At 33.8% G+C, this 17,956-nt stretch overlaps 1 protein-coding gene across 1 annotated transcript; it reads left to right on the top strand.

Annotated features, from left to right (window-relative positions):
• The first annotated feature begins 997 nt into the window (after positions 1-997).
• On the top strand, positions 998-12,741 carry LOC126713556 (cleavage stimulating factor 64). The gene is made up of 10 exons (XM_050413314.1): positions 998-1,446; positions 1,625-1,703; positions 3,247-3,421; positions 3,688-3,721; positions 3,809-4,053; positions 4,152-4,229; positions 5,482-5,517; positions 5,611-6,132; positions 6,637-6,951; positions 12,301-12,741. Exons 1-10 carry the CDS (start codon positions 1,416-1,418, stop codon positions 12,448-12,450), a joined length of 1,665 nt encoding a protein of 554 aa, XP_050269271.1. The 5' UTR covers positions 998-1,415; the 3' UTR covers positions 12,451-12,741.
• Positions 12,742-17,956: the final 5,215 nt, after the last annotated feature.

Genomic DNA, 17,956 nt, shown 5'->3' with positions numbered 1-17,956 from the left:
GTAGAAATTATTAGTTGCGCACCACAAGAGAAAAAGTTGAGGATTACATTGTTGTTTTTTTGAATTGCATTTGTAATCATTGTGATTTTGTTGGATTTAATTGAAAAAGTAATGGATTATGGTATTTGCTAATTTCCAAATATAGAAGAGAAAGTTGGTTGGTTTCAAAGATAATGGAAAAATTGTGAACAATTCCAAACATAGAGAGAGGGAAAATACTTTTTCCACAAAAAAAAAAAAAAAAAAGAGAGTATGTAGGTCATAATTTTTTCTTTGAGAAGTATTTTGTTCTTCAATTAAAACAAATTTGTAAACTTTTTTTTTAATAAGAAAAATGTCTTAACTAGAATAATATTTTTAAAGCAAAAATGTAAAGTGCACCTTTTAAGTTTAACCAAAATTTATTTCACTCCTCTAACTTTATTTTTGTTGAATTGAGTTCTTTAAGTTTTAATTTTATTCAATTAAGGTCTTTTTGTCAATTTGTGTTAAATTTTTCTTCTAAAAAAAAACCCTATCGTTAAATTTTATTTATTTATTAATGAAAATCCAGAAAATAATTTTCAATTATTAATTGAATTTTTTTAATTAAAAAAATTTGAAGAAAAAAGTAAAAATTTGGATACTTAATAGCATCATCTATCGAAATTTGATGGAGAGACTTTAATTAAATGAACTTGAAACTTAGATGAATCAATTAAATAAAAGTAAAATTAAAGGATTGAAATAAATTTTTGGTCAAATTTAAAAGATTTTAATTTACATTTTTGCCGATTTTTAATTAATAAGATCTAGAAAATGTTACAAAATGAAAGACACGGTAACGTTGCACATAATAGTCAAATTCAATGTAATCAAATCAAACGCAGTAAATTTTATTAAAAAAAAAAAAAAAAACGCAGTAAAGGTATCAAAAATAATCCCCCCCCCACCCAAAAAAAAAAAAAAAAAAATCATCAAGCAGTATCATGGCATTTGATTTGGGTTTCACCCTTGCACTTGTACTTGCACATATCAAAAGCCTTGATATCTCTCTCTCTCTCTCTCACATTCTTTCTCTCTGTGGCTATCTGGGTACGTAATAGAGCGAGCCCCGCTGTATTTCTTTGTAGCTTTCTCAAACAAACCAAAAATTATCAGACTTCTAAATTACTCATAAAAAAAAAAAACCAGAGACAATAGAGAAACCTCACAAATCAAATCACAAAGTCACAAGACTCACAACAACAACAATAACAGAAGCACCGACTTCAAACTTCGATACATACTTGTTTTTTTTTTTGTTTTTTTTTTTGCGTATATTGCTCAGTCTCAGCCACACACACCACTAGAAGAAGAAGAAGAGCAAAAGAGGAATGCTAAGGAAGAAGAAGATGAAGCAGCGCTTCACCTTCTTCTCCTTTTGCTGATGATTCATGGCCTCTTCTCAGCATCGCTGCGTTTTTGGTACTCTCTCTCTCTCTCTCTCCCCTCTTCTATTTATCTGTTTGATTGTCGAGAAATCTTGCAATCTTAAAACATCGATCCAATTCAAAAGATTTTCTTTTTATAAGGTTTCGATGGGCAATCAAATGGGAAATTTGTGAAATTTTTTTAATTGGTGTGGAATTTGATGTGGTTACAGTTGGGAACATACCATATGATGCCACTGAGGAACAGCTTATAGAAATCTGCCAGGAGGTTGGTCCTGTTGTGTCTTTCAGGTCAGTTTTTTTATTTACTTATTTTTTATTTTACAAAACCCTAAGAAGTGATTTAATTTAAAATTTGTAGATCTCTTTTTTTTTTTTTTTAATCGCGGATGGAATTGGATTGAATCGTTGAAGAAACTTAGGTACAGTACAATAGATTTCCCAATTGAATTCAAACACTTAATTGTATTGACCAATAAGACATAAATAGTGTTATCCTTTTCAAGGAGAATCAAAATTCAAAACAACTAAGTGTTTGAATTCAATTGGAGAATCTAATTTACTGCACCTAAAGTACTGTTGTACCTGAGTATTATCCTTAGTTTAGTATGCTTAAATTGAACATGAATTACATTGATCTGGAGCTGGAAACTAATTAAACTTTATGGGTGGGTTGAAAGAAAAGGTTTGGCTGAAGTGCTATGTCGTTAAAGTTATGACCACAAGATTTCATGCTAGTTTAGTCTGGAACTTACATGTTGCGTCAAGTGTCAAGTTTGGAACCCATATGTACTTGTGAAATATTAGATGGGGTAGATGTTACTTAGAATGAAACATTAATGGATTCTTTCAAGTGATTGTATGCCTAGAACAGGGTATTTGTATGTAAGCACTAGGCAGAGTTTAATTGAGTTGCTTGATTTAGGGTGTGGTATGAGTTACATCATAAAAGGCTGGGAATGAGAATTTGTTCTACTGTTAAAACATACACAAATACACACATATTCCTCTCTTGTGTCAAATTATCATTTTCAACCCCTATGGCTACAACACATACTAACCTTAAAAACATCACCATCTTGTGTGCACACCTTGCTTGTCTCTTGCTTTCTAATAGTGGTTATGGATAAGGATACAGAGGGTGTCTAGATGCATTCCTTGGTTAAGGAAACAACTACACTATAATGTAGGATGTTGCTTGAAAATGAGGTTTAGATTCTTTTAGAATATCGGATGATAGATACAGTGAGCGTAATCTGAAATGATGCCTTTTTTGCCCTTGTAAATACAAGGTGAAAGGTGTGGTGGTGGGTTATCCACCCCATGCACGTTTTTTGTAGCATAAAAGCTGCTGGATGATCATGTCAAAATACTATTTGCAAGTTAGGGCAGCAGTCTTTGATGCTTTTATAGATGAGTATATTCAGTATCATGTATTTCATACCTTATCCTATATTTATTAGTGTTGTCATGCATCCATCTTAACATCCTCATCTGTGCCATACATTGTATAGACATGGTTGGTCTGTTAAAATTTGTTTTTATCTCAATCTTGTGGTAATGTATCGTAGTCATGATATTGAACCCCAAACCAAAAGCTTTGTACCAAGTATGTTTCTTTCATTTGATCTCAAATTAGCATGATAAATTTGAATTTGTGACATATTTTGCCATAAATCATTTGGCTTATACAGAAGGGGTAAATTAGTCCTTAACTATAATCTGCTTTAGTGTACTGTTCCCCCCCCCCCCCCCCCCCCTCCCCTCTTTTTTTTTTTTTTTTTTTTGCATAGTACAAATCAGTATATCTAAAGGGTTTTTGTCTCCTTTTCAGGTTAGTAATTGATAGAGAAACTGGGAAACCAAAAGGTTATGGATTCTGTGAATATAAGGATGAAGAGACAGCTCTAAGTGCTCGTCGTAATCTTCAGGGTTATGAGATCAATGGCCGGCAATTACGGGTTGATTTTGCTGAAAATGACAAAGGTGCCGACCGAAATCGAGAACAGGTGAAATATTGAATGTAAATATATTATTATTATTATTATTATATTACTGCAAAGAAAGATGTCGATTAATCTGTTCATGTCATCATATTGTTGCCATATGATCTTATGATGTTGACTTGAACAAATGGAATGTTTGCCCTATATGCCTCATTCTTTGTTTTTTTCAACTTAACAATTTCATATTATAAACTCATTATTCAGATGGTTTAACATTACCATCATCTCTTTATCGTTAAATGATAAAATTGCCTTTCCTTCTCTTGCAGGGTCGTGGGGGACCTGGGCTTGCTTCTAATGTTGGTTAGTTCTCTCAACTTTTTGCTTTATTGTAGCTTTTACGTGAATGAAACCTGAAACCATGTTCATTTTTTTTTGGACACATTAAAGAACCTCAAAAACAGTTAGCTGGCCCAGCAATCCATGGGGAATCTGTTCACCATCAGCCAATTGGTCTCCAGATAGCTATAACTGCCGCAGCTGTCATGGCAGGAACTCTAGGTGGTGCTCAGGCAGGCATGCAGTCAAATCCAAATGGTTTGCACAGTCAGTCAGCATTGGCCAATGATCCTTTAACTCTTCATCTGGCTAAAATGTCTAGGAGTCAACTCAATGAAATAATGTTTGAGCTGAAGGTAAGTAATTCAGTGAAGTTTATTTAACTTTGCTGGATAGCTCTCAACTCTCGAATTTTAATTTTAATTTTTTTAAGTTGTGCTTGTTCTAATGATAGGCAATGGCTACACAAAATAAGGAACTAGCTCGCCAGCTATTGGTTGCAAGACCACAGTTGCCTAAAGCTCTTTTTCAGGTACTAATCCATTTTTTCACTTTTCTTTTGAATGTACATCTTTCTTACTTATAAAAAAAAGGGGTTGGGGAGCGATTATGTAATTGCAGAGTTATTATAACACATTACTGTTCTTGTTAATACTATTCGTTTGTCATACACACGCACACACACACAGTAGCTTTTTTGTCTGCTATATGCACTATATGCGTGTTTCACTATGCATATGTGTGTTCAGGTAAGATAGGTTTCTTGTACAGCTCATCCTAAACTTCCTGCAACAGAATAGAGATGATAAATTATTTTTTGTTTTCTGGTATTAACAGGTCCTATCTATTTTCCTATCTTCTTTGTTCCTACACTCTCTTCATGCTTCTGTAGCCTCTCCATCATTGTGTTTGTGCATGTAATGGAAGCCGAAACTTTCCTTTCTTTTATTCCTGTTCTCTATGAAAAAGTTTTCCATCCAGGTTTATATTTCTTGTCTCTGTGGGGACCAGTTCCAAGTGTTTGTTTGGATGAGCTTATTTTGTTTATTGTATAAAAAGTAAAGCTGCACCTAGAAAAGGGAAGGCTTTAAGAAGTTGTATGTAAGAAATAAACAAACTAAGCTCTTGCTGCAATAAATATTGTTGTAGTACTAAATGAGAGATGTGTATTGGAACAACTGGACTAAACTATCATTAGGAATTACCCAACTTATCCCTGAAGCTTCTAAAAGAGACATAAATTCTTTAAAGGAAATCTGCATTAGTGGATGACTGATTTTGCCTCTTGCATTCCAAAACCTTTGTATCATTTTGAGCTTCTCTTTTAAGTCTCCAGTCATCTCTGTGAAACCTCGCAGGACAGCAAGAAATGCCCCAAACACAGCCCTCTTTGATAGTTTGACTCGTTGTTAAACATACAATATTTCATTTCATGAAGTGATACTTTTGATAAGTTTCAATTCCTTAGCAGACTATATCATTTTCCTTGTTCATTGATTTTCAAGGCTAGAGAAAAAAAATCATTTCATGCATTGTGTATGTATTCTGATCTTTACAATGTGACAATGGTAGGAAAATTGTCCCCTTCTATTTCAAATTTCCTGTATCAAGTAGATGAATGCTATTTTGCCTGATCCACCTTTGGGATCCCATGCTTTCCCTTTGTTGGGAGCCCTAAAGTTTAATGTACTTTAACCTTTTGTGCTTGTGTTCTGATATGTTATTCATTGTTTTTACGGTTTAGAATCTATTTGAAGAGTTTTGTTCTTCAAACTCTTTTGCAGGCACAGATAATGCTAGGAATGGTGACACCCCAAATGGTTGGTTTTGTTACTTTTAACTTTTGTGTTAGTATGTGCTCAGCACTTTTAGTAGTGTTATGAAAAGTCTTATCTTTTATTGAAACTTTGCAGTTGCAGATGCCAAATATTCGGCAGGCTTCAGGTCAACTCACGCAGCCTCCATTGCATGATAGGCAGCAGGGTCAGCAATCAGCAGCTCAAACTCTTCCTGGGCTACCCCCTCTTGCCCAGAACAAGATGCTGTCTGGGTTGATGCCTAAAGTTCAAGAAAGTCAAGTTTCTGCAGTGCCTCAAAATCCTTTGGTTCACAACCAATTTTCTTCAGCACCACAACCTCGAGTTCAACTTCCACAACATGCAAACAATCATATTGTACAACAGGCCACATTTCCTGGACATTCTGCAATTTCAACACTTCCTCCTATACCCTCTTCTTTGGGAAGTTTGTCCTCTAGACCACAGATACAGATGGCAAAATCCTCTTCTCTTAACCATCAAACACAGCCCTCTTTGCCACAACACTCTGGGCAGGTTGGGGCTGCCAATTTAGGGCATAGCATTCAGATGGTTAATCCAAATGCAATAAAACCTTCTCTCTTACCTCGTCCTCCCTTATTAGATGCTGGCTTTCAGGTGCGCTAGTCCTTTTTCCTCTCTCTCTCTCTCTCTCTCCTTTTTATCTATTTTTAAATTCAATAGGGACAGAGATGTATCATGGTAAAACGGTTGCTTTGTCCTTAGACTAGAAGTACCAAGTGCTAGATTAGCTCCGATCTTTTCTATGAAGATTAGTCCTACGTCCCTCACCTGGATTTCTACCTTGGATTGAGGAATAGGAGTGGGGGAAAATAGGAACAAAGTGACCAAGCACATAGGTGGCTAAAATATCTAGTATTAGCTAAAGGGAAGTCATATTTCATTTGCTGGATCTATTATATTCGTTAATACATGTATGAAAAGCTCTTATTCTTTTATAATTGGTGAAGAGAAATGGTTATGTTGTGTAAATTACTAGCACTTAGTGGCTAGAAACTGCTTACCCTGCCTCCCCCCAAAATTCTTTTTCCCCTAAGATGGTTGTAATTTTTCTTGTTAATATATTTGTGTTCATGTATCTAACTTCCTTTATTATAACAGCCTGGCCCCCCGATATCATCAGGTATATCACAGGCAATTAACAAGGGGTCTGATAATGGAAATTGGGTCCACAGAAGTAATGCATATGTAAATGCACCTTCTGGGAGCATGGTTTATGATTCTTTAGAACCAATTGATCGCCCTACAAAGCTAATGAAATTGGATGATGGGAGGAGCAATGCTTTCTCAGTGGGGAGTTCAAATGCATCCAACACCAATGGTTCTGGACTGCCCCAAGTTTTTGGAGCTGGCTCATTGCCTGTAAATCAAGTTCTGAAAGCAGAAGGGCAAAATTCAGAGAAACAACTTTCCCAGGTAAGATTTCCTGTTAGCATATGTCAATTGTCATATTGATATATCTTTGAGTGATTAGCTTACATTCATGCATCCACTGGTTTGTGCTATCAACTGGACACCTTTGTGTCATAAGCTTTTTTATTCTTCAGAGTGGGGATTGAATTTGATGGATTTTATGATAAGAATATGAAAAGAGCTACTGCTGTCACATCTTTATATTGCATAAAGATTTACGTATTGCATTCCTGTCTAATAATGGTTTATGATTTTGGTTGAAATACACAACGTTAGCAATATAGTGATGACATGAAATTTTAAAAGCTTTTGGTAGGTTGGTGGTCTTTTGGTTGAGGTTGGCTGGTATTTACTGATGGTTCATCTTGTTAGTTAGAATGTATTGTTCTGGCGGAGGTAGTTGCTCTGGACTGATTATTTCACACACTAAAACAAATGGTCAAACTTTTAAACATTGACTCATTAATTTTAAGTGAGTAAATTACAAGAGATCGATTTCTCAAAATTATTATATTGGTATAGTTCTACCAGAAAATAATTTATATGGCTATGACCATTTTTCTGGAAACAATGCACATGACTATATTTGTGAATCTTGTGAAAATTGTTGCTCGATGTAAAAATTCAAGCTTTATGTAAAAATTCAAGCTTTATTTGTTATATAATATGATTTCTAGTGAATTATTTAGGGGGTGAAATTGTGATTGTTTGAACCCCAAGGGCTAACTCAATCGGCTGAAGACCAAGCTTCATAAAATTGTGATTGTAATCATTGACTTTTCAAATTGGAAAGTTTTTTGGCATGATGGTCAACAAATTAACAGATGATTTTGCTCTATGAAGTTCTGTTTTATGAAGATGGATTGCAATAGTACGCTCCATGTACTTGGGCTAAGGCTGAGTTAAGTTGATTGTGAATTAGATGGATTGGTGAGTTATTGGGATTTTGTAAATTGTTGAGGGTGATGTGACGGTTGAGAAAAAGATGCTTACATTGGAGGTTGTTTCCAAAGATTTAAAAAAATATATATTTTATTGAGATAAAATAAAGTTTGAAAAGGAAAACTTCCTTAAAGAATTACAAATGGACATTCATATGGTTTTAAAAAATCAACTTTAGAGTTACATGACACCTGCCAACCATTGTGCTTTATTTGAATGATAATCTCAGAGAACTAGTCTTAATATCAAGCATTGCTTTCTCTTCATCTTCAAACGTCCTTTGGTTTCTCTCTTGTGGTCTTGCCACATGGTTCAAATGATACAATGACAAGTTGCCTGCCAAACAAGGTTTCTCTCTTGTGGCCTTGCCACATGGTTCACATGATACAATGACAAGTTGCCTGCCAAAAAACCCAATTTCAATGACGTCCAAACAGTCCTCAACATGAAAATAACAAATCTATCACCTGCTTGGGCATTAGCCATTACACTCCAAAGGTTATAAAAGCAAAAGACCACAACTCTTGAGCATAGGACCACCGAAGTAGCAAGTGCTATACTGTTTTGCAACTACACTTACTGACATAGGACAAGGGGAAACCAAAAAAAAAAAACTGATTTAGAACTCTTGGGGCAGATCTGATATGGCTTCATTTTTGAGGAATTAGGGTCAGGTTTTGGTGGGAAATAGGCTAGAAAATGATAGAGATTATAGGGTTTTAAAAGGGGAAAGGGAATGGAAGGGTTTGGGGATGAAACAAGGTGAAAATCAAGATTTGGGTCGCTGTGAACAGTAACTGTGAATGGTAAAATTAAAGAAGAGATAAATTCTAGGCATCACACTTAGACTTCCTAAGCATCACACCTAGGGTTCCTTGGCATCACACTTCTAAGAAAGTTGCATCACACAAACCATAAAGAAAGCTTCATAGCTATTAAATTCTGAAAATATTCATCATCTCAATAGAAAGTATTACAACTCTTTAAATAGAAGCCTAATACCTATTCCTAGTTGAACTAGGATTTCTTATAACCCTAATAAGATTGGACTTGGACTTCTTAGGGTTTTACTACTAAGCCCAACTAAATTACCAAACTTAAATAAAACCCAAAAGAAGATCTAATGGATTGTTAGCACAGCCCATTCCATAATATTATGAAATTACAAAATTTCCCTTGATACATAAAATCAAATAAAATATAATAAATCTGTTTTCCCATTGCCTCTTGCATCATTCTCCCTTGGTTGGAGAAAACTCGACCTCGAGTTTTGAAGTGTTGAAGTAAAAAAAATCTTGGTTTCTTGAAGTGCATCCTTGACATTGAATAAACACTTCGAATCTGAATTTCCTTTGCTTTCTTCACCTGAGATAGCAATGATGATAATGATATAACCACCAATCCAGTTGAATCATTAAATTCTTCAGGTATGACAAAATCAATATCTTGAAAAGGTGTGGGGCTGTAGTCAATAGAATCTTTCTTTGATATGCAACATCAACCTTGAAATAAGTCACTTTGTCCTTCATGTATTTTGCTTCAGCCTCATATTTATTGCACAGTACTTGTTCAATTTCAACGTTATCAACAATTGCCATCTCTTTAAAGCCTTGTTGCATTACTTCAAGCTTCCCTTGTTCACTTGCATGTATCTTCAACTCAGCATCTCCTATGTTGCTCACTAGACAACTTGTACCTTTAACAAAGTCAGTAGAGTACTCATGCATAGGACATAAGGGCTTCAATAAATCTTTCGAAGAAAAATCAGTGCAATCTTTGGACAAATCCGCTGGAATTTGAGGCACTATACGCTGGTCAGGTTTTGTTTCGGTAGCTTCTGTTGCTACACCAGAATTTTTAGCTTCTAGATCTTTTCCTTCAATAACTTTTGTCTTCAATACCTTAAATTTATCCATCTCAGCAAAGGTCATAGGTTTCAAAACAACCTCCTTCTTTCCAACCATTAGAACGTAGGTGTTTGGAGACCATCTTGGCTAAGGTCATAGGTCTCAGACACTCATAAAAGGAGTGTACACTAAACTGCCCCTTCCATTTGGAGACCAAAATAGGCGATCCTCAGTTCCTTCTGAAAGCTGTGTGGAGTAAAGTATATCCATCAATTGGTTCACCCTTCTAATTCCCAATCAAGAAAATCTCTAAAGAATCCTATATTCCAATGCAAACTTCCGAGTATCCCAATATACCCTTCTAAAGTAACTAGTTACTAGTGAATTAACTAAAGCATCTTTGTCCGAGGCAATAAAAAATAACTCCAGATACAGTTCCTTATCTGAGGTTGTATCCAGTGATAATTTGGTTATCTATCTGTTTCTTTTTTACCTTCACTTGTTTGCAGAATTGATGCAAGACAAACCAAAATGATTCAACATGAAAATTTAAGAACACCAAAAATAAAAGATAGATATCCTAAGAGTTAGCACCATGTGAAATAAAACCTCTAGGAGTGAGCCCCTAGGGTTGGCTGGAGTCAGCAATAGACCATTGGGATAATTTCAATTGAAATTTTATTGATCCAAAAATTTTTCTCAATTGGAGTCAAATGCTTGGGGAAATTACACTTACCACCCTAAACTATACTTCATATTACACTTTGCACCCTAAATTTTTTGAATGCACGTTTTGCACCAAAAACTATGGCTCTTGTTACACTTTACACCCCAACATTAAGTTTGCTATTAACTTAGATGAAGATTCAGAGTTTTGGGTGCAAAGTGTAATTAGGAATATAGTTTAGGGTAATAAAGTGTAATTTATCTTTTGTTTTTAAAGGATTGAGAAGAAGGGCAATTAGGTCTTTTCACATAATGCCATATTTTTCCATCCAAGTTAATAGAAAACTTGATGTCGGGGTGTAAAGTATAACAAAGATCATAGTTTAGGGTGCAAAATGTAATTGGGGTATAGTTAGGGTGTAGTTTAAGGTGGTAAAGTATAATTTCTCCCAAATACTTTTCTTATATAGACTACTAAACCCTAATCCTATTTGACATAGGGAACCTTAAATTCTAATTAACTTGGAAAATCACAATTAGTGAATGACAAAAATACTTTTGACTTAATAAAATAAATACTAATAACCTAATCAACTACTAGGAGTCTAGGACCAAAAATAAAATACAATTTACCAAAAATTACAATTGCCTCGAAAATTAAATAAGATTAAAAATAAATAAATATTTCCTTGTGCTTCCTGCATCAAGAATGTTGATTAGCTTTTGTGCCTTCTGTTTTCTAATTATAGCTTATCTTTAGAATTTGCATTTGAGATATCTTTCACGTGTGGGGGGTGATGGGTTGTAGGATGGTAAAAATTGATTTTCAGTGGGTTGGGAGCTAGAGTAACTAAAATGGTCTTAGATAACTAGGATGAGATTTTTAGCATATGCTTCTTGTTCCTAGAACTAATATTTCTTATCCTAGTGACTGTTTATCTATATTCATATACATAGGAGGGTCTTTTTATATTAATTGGGGAAAATAATGAGACACTATTAACCTTGGTAAATTGCACTTATCCCTTTGCTGTGTATACTATAGGTCCTTATGTTGACATTTAATGAAATTGAGCATAACTTAGTTGCGTAACCATTTAGTAAGCATTTGGACATTGTTATCCAGCCTTTGTGAACTCTGTGACACTGACCACATGACAAACAAACAAAAAAAAATAAATAAATAAGTGTTTTTGGTTCACCATATAATGCTCATAATAATTCTGAAGCATGTGCTTACAGTGTACCAAAATTTCCGGGCTGCAATTTTCCCTGCTATAGGCTCATACTTCTGCTATTTGATTTTTGTTGTTTTTTGGATGCCTGTTATAAGATTCCTTGTTATCTTCATGAGCCTATGTTTAGTAGACTTCTGCTTCCAGCACAACAGCTCAAGCAAAATCATTGTGATAAGAGAATTTTCGGTTTAGATTCTCTTGTGTGTTGGACTGTGTAGTGGATGTTCTCCCCACCCCTACATGCACTGTTCAGAGCTAGTCATGAATTAAAAAATAAATAAAAAATTCCCTTGGTTTGATGGCCTGTTATGTCATATTGTGGGATCCAGCTCTTTTTAATTTAGGAACTGTGAAAATTATACAATAGGCCTTTCTAGTAAATTATGCCACATCACAGTACAGACCATCTATCAAACTACAAATAATCACGGCAGTGCCTCTGATTTGCACAGAATGATTATTGTGGATTTGTATGTACATACTACCATAATATATTGTTTGTTCTGTTATAGATTTTTATATATAAAGAACTGCTAATTTCATTTGTAATGGCCAAATATTTCATAGTTTCTGTCAATTCTGACGCATTTGTCCCAATGGAGTTTGATTCTGTATCATGTTGGACTAATATATCACATTTGTTGGTTTCGACACCTCAGTCACAGCTTCCACCTGAGGTGGAGTCTGCCTTACTGCAACAAGTGTTAAACCTAACACCAGAGCAATTAAGTTCATTGCCTCCAGAGCAGCAACAACAAGTCATTCAGCTCCAACAGGTTCTTCGGCGAGATCAAATTCAGCCATCTTAGCAAATGAAGAGTGACACATGAAAATTTCATCAATGCAGCAAGCTTGTCTTGGCACTTGGCAGTGCAGGCTCAATTCGTTTGGTTGCATGAAGAACAAGAGCTTGCTATTGGTTCAATCAATTCTGGTTGTTTGTAAAATTATTAATCTCAGGGGATCCAACGTAGGATCCAAAATGTGAGGTTACATTCATGTAACGTTTAGGAGCTTGTGATTAACATGCCTGAAAAAAATAGTTAGAAGAAAGAAAAAATTTTGTCTAATCCTTTTGTTATAGATTTGAAATTTTTGTACCATGCTTGCAATTACTTTTGATTCACTTTTTACAGTGCTTCATGTGATCCTCCTTTGAGACCAATTAAATTTCTGCGCAATACCATTACAGGGTCAAAAAAAGAAAAAATAATCCTAAGTTTGCTTGTTGGGTATCCTTAGAAGTTGCTCAATACCTCATCTCTCTCCTCCCATACTCCAATTTTCCTTGCGTATGATTTAGAGAATTGATGCTCGGCTAAAATAAATGATAATGTTTATTGTAATCCTTCCGAGATCAGCTCTTCATTACTTGATGATGAGTCTATTACCAAGGTTTTGAAACCTGGATCGGACCGGGCGGTCCGACCGGGAATTGGATTGAAATCCGGTTTTTTAAGCCTAGAGAACCGGATATCAGTGAGTTGTGAGAGAACTAGACGAATTGGGGTTCAATTGGAAAAACTGTAAGTCGGTTCAACCGGTCATGGAATAAGGAAAAATTAAGAAAAATGTAGTTGCCAAGATCCGAACCTAAGCTCTCACACCTTGTAAGCAAGACTAAAGCCATGATCAACGAACCAAGTGCTCTTCTTGGGAGCTAATATGCAATATTATTAAATTTATATTAAATTTACATGATTTATAGTTTCTAAACTTTTATGTCATCTTTCTCAACATATTAAATATTACTAAATTAACTTTTTATTTAAGAATAATACCTATGCAATTTATGAATTTATTTTAAAAGTCATTTTTAGTTAATTGAAATGATTTCTCTTAAAGGATTATTATAAAATTTTCTTTTTATGCTTATTTATGTTGTACTATTTTTTATTAACCTTATAATGTACTATTTTATGTATTTTGTTTCAATTTTTAAGATATTTTTAGTAAAGTTTTCTAATATTTACAAATTTAATATATTTATTTATATTTAAATAATTATTAAATTAATTATGACGTCATCATGGTTCGACTTCAATTCAACCTCGATTTGACCTCCAAAAACCTTGAACCTCTCCCTTTTACGGTTCAATGAACAGTTCGGGTCTGAAAACCTTGTCTATTACTGCTCTTCAACTTACTAGGTCTGTCATAGATGGGTTAAGGGTCTGTTGGTTTCAATTTATCTTCTTTTCTTACTTTTTTTAATAATTAAAAAAAAATCTTATATAGTTTTTTTTTTTAGGTACAATAATTTCAAGTTTAATTTTTTAATGTAAAACTTTATTTTTGCATAGGAAATTTTTAAAACACGATATGCCAATGAAAATAATATGCATGGGGTTATAAGCCAATTATATTTTGAAAATAGAAGTTCTTTACTTATAAGATTACTTGTAAGACTATAGACAAAGAGGCAAGGGAAAAGAAAGAAGAAGGGGGGGGGGGGGGGGGGGGGGTGTGGTTGGCAAGGCGGGGGACTTGTCCCCCTTGACTTTTCAAAAAACCTCCCCTCTCTTATATTTTTGGTAAAGAAAATATAAAATTTTAGATATAAATTTAAATAATAGACCCCCTTAGATTTTTACTAAAAACATTTAATGCATCTATATATATATAATAATAGGTGAAATTGAGAGAAATTTAAATTAGAATTCCAAATTAGAGTTCCAATTTTGCGCCATATGTCTTAAATTATTTATTCTTAAAGAATTTTATTTCTTAATTTTAGAATAAAATGTGGGACCACATCATAAATATTCATCAAAGTGAGTTATTAAGTACAAAAACTAAAGAGTCTAAAAAAAAAGTGCTTCACAATTGTGGGGTACAGAAATTTAATCATGCCACATGTCATACCTAAAGCCGAGGAGGCCAATACAATTCTGAGGAGTCCATACACTTAAATGATAAGGTCGAAGAGGCAGGCCATGGCCACATCAATGGCACATTACAGGAGGGGGTCATACTGTAGAGGAAAAGCTTTAGAGAGGGAGTTAATCTTGACGTGATTGGAGAGATGGTAGCTGCCACCACATTTAATGCACCTCACCAAACACCCTAGCCGCATTTATGTGGAGAAGACTCCTAAACAGTGCTGTCTTAGTTGCCGCAACTCACAGAAGACTTGGGACTATATAATGGGACAAGCACTCGAGTAGCATAATCAACAAATGGAGGGCCAGGATCAGCGAAAGTGGACTATATAATGTGAGAGATCCTCCAGGGACGGGGGGTTCATTTGAAAAATCTGAAAAACACTATAACACAAAGAACTGAAATTATAATCAAGTTTAAGAAGAATATACCCCAAAACTACTTTCCTTAGACTTTGCCGAGGAAGGATTTCTTCGCATAAAACCTATTTCCCTTTGTTTTATTTCAATCTTAAATCCATTGTGAGTGTTGTCCAATTCATTGAAGCTTAGTTTTTAACCCACTCTCTACAAATTCATTGTTTTAGGTTCTTTGGGCCTTCATCCATTTACCTTTTGGGCTCAGGATCCAAACCCTGCCCCTTACAACAATAATTATAAAAAAAATGGACAATTTACATTTTATAACTAATAATATCCTTACAAAATTTTTTAAAGAGTTAACAAAATATAAAAATGACTATCAATAATATTTAAATTTTATATATAGGAATTATATTATGCATCTTATTGTATATCTTTAAGTGAATCCATGCATATGCATAGGGTTACAAGCTAGTATATATAGATGACTAATGTATCATTTTTGTTTTCTATAATTACTCTTATTACCATCTCATTAAACAAAGGAATATTTAGGAGATATGTTCTAGGAAATAGATAAGTAAATCTTCTTTCAAGTAAAGATCTTTTTTTTTTTTTTTAAATTGAAAAAAAAAAAAAACTTTTCACATAAAAAATTATAGATATGCCCCCCCCCCCCCTCTCTTTGTCTTTTAGAACAAATGAAAAATGTGAATTTCATGGTTAGGAGTTGATTTTTTTTTAATTAATGATATATTTTTATTAAATTGACTTTGTATATTTTAGACGTATAAAGACTTACTTTTTATATAAATATTTTTGTTATATATAAGTGTAGTGGGGTAAATGTTGGGCCTTATTATAATGGGATAAATGTTGGGCCCATTTCAAGCATTGACCTAAATATAGGAAACAAATCCAACATAGGAAACAAATCCAACATAGACTGGCCCATTCTAATAATAGATACAAAACCTCGGACTATTGATTAGGCCTAATCCCCTTTCTGGTCTAGTTCTGAGGTCATGTTTGAACTACCGAGGTAAGTCCCAAAGAAGATCAACTTCATTGAGGAAGCTATTTGAGATTTCCAAATGATTCCACAACAACTCCTGCATTAATGAAGGTCACTTGCCTGGCATCACCACATTTAATGTAGAGGGACAAGCCTGAATGGTAAAGAAGACCCTAGAAGTCTTCATTCATGATGAATAATCAGAAAGAAGAGCTCGATAAGATCAAAAGTTATCTAAGTGGACGCCTGAACAGTAAGAAGAAGCCCTAGAAAGCTCCATTCATGATGAAAAACTAAAAAAGAAGAGCCCGATAAGATCAGAAGTTATCCAAGTGGACAAGGACAAATTGTGAAAAAGAAGGAGATGACTCATATAAAAGGGAAGAAAGAAGAAAGAGAAAGTGGACACAAAATACAAAGAAAGAAATACATAGAGTGAGAATTATAACAAAGAAAGATCATATGAATAAAAACTTTTTTACATACTTTTACAAGAGTGAAACAATTTTTGGTTTCTTGTTCAAATTTCCCTTTGCGGATTGATTTTAGCCCATAATCTAAATTAATTGTGTTCTTAAGCAAGTAATTAAGCACAGGTTAATTTCTTGCTTCCACAATAAAAAATATCGTTTGTTTAAATCAAAATTATAAACATAATTTATACTTTATGTATAAGCAATTCTTTGGATTTATATATGTGGGTGTGTGTGTGTAAACTCTTTTGGCCACCTGATAAAAGACACTATGTCCATTGTAAACTCTTTTCAAAGTTGGTTTTTTGCTCGTACTTATAGGCAAGGCAATGGATAGCTCATGTTTTAGTAAGGAGAGCTAAGTTTTATTTTCCTCTTTTAGTATGGATGAGGTCTGTTCCTCCTAATATCAGTAATGTTATAATAGCTGATTTTCCAGCTCTCTTTTAATAAGATAAATGACATGTTTTTCAAAAAAAAAAAAAAAATATATATATATATATATATCTTGAATTTTTTCTAACTCTGCCACTGACCCTAGATTTGTGTAAAGTTGGATATGACATTTAAGATAATTTGAAATATTTAAGACTTTTTAGACTTCTATTTTAAAATATTATTATATTATTATTAAAGTAAATAAAGTTCTATATTATCAAGAATAGTGTTATAAGTGCTTGTGAAGTGTGGAGGTAAAAGCTGGGGTTTAAGTTTCTAGAAGAAAGTTTCACACGCATTTATACTTGTATTAGATTATAGTAAAATTTTTATCTTGTAAAAAAAAAAAAAAAAAAAGGAAGAGACAAATATTGAAGAACCCAAACCCCATGCAAAAAAAAATTGTCCATACTCCCCAAACCCTAGCGTGAGAGTGTGTAGTTGACGCAGCGATGGTGGTTGGTGACATGCTTTTGCATTAATATTTCCTCTAATTACTCTTATTACCATCTCATTAAACAAAAGAATATTTAGGAGATATGTTCTAGGAAATAGATAAGTAAATCTTCTTTCTAGTAAAGACCTTTGTTTTTTCAATTTAAAAAAAAAAAAATTTCCCATAAAAAAATTATAGATATGGCCCTTTTTTTTGTCTTTTAGAACAAATGAAAAATGTTAATTTCATGGTTAGGAGTTAATTTTTTTTTTTAGTTTTTATTAATGATATATTTTTATTAAATTGACTTTGTATATTTTAGACATATAAAGACTTACTTTTTATATAAATATTTTTGTTATATATAAGTGTAGTGGGGTAAACATTGGGCCTTATTATAATGGGATAAATGTTGGGCCCATTTCAAGCATTGTCCTAAACGCAGGAAACAAATCCAACATAGACTGGCCCATTCTAATAATAGGTACAAAACCTCGGACTATTGATTAGGCTCAATCCCCTTTCTGGCCTCGTTCTGAGGTCATGTCTAAACTACCGAGGTAAGTCCCAGAGAAGATCCACTTCATTGAGGAAGCTATCTGAGATTTCCAGATGATTCCACAACAACCCCCGCATTAATGAAGGTCACCTGCTTGGCATCATTGCATTTAATGCAGAGGGACAAGCCTGAATATTAAAAAAGACCCT

This window comes from Quercus robur, chromosome 2 (genome assembly GCF_932294415.1).
Source record: "Quercus robur chromosome 2, dhQueRobu3.1, whole genome shotgun sequence".
NCBI classification, from domain to species: Eukaryota; Viridiplantae; Streptophyta; class Magnoliopsida; order Fagales; family Fagaceae; genus Quercus; species Quercus robur.
This window is presented reverse-complemented; position numbering and strand designations above follow the sequence as displayed.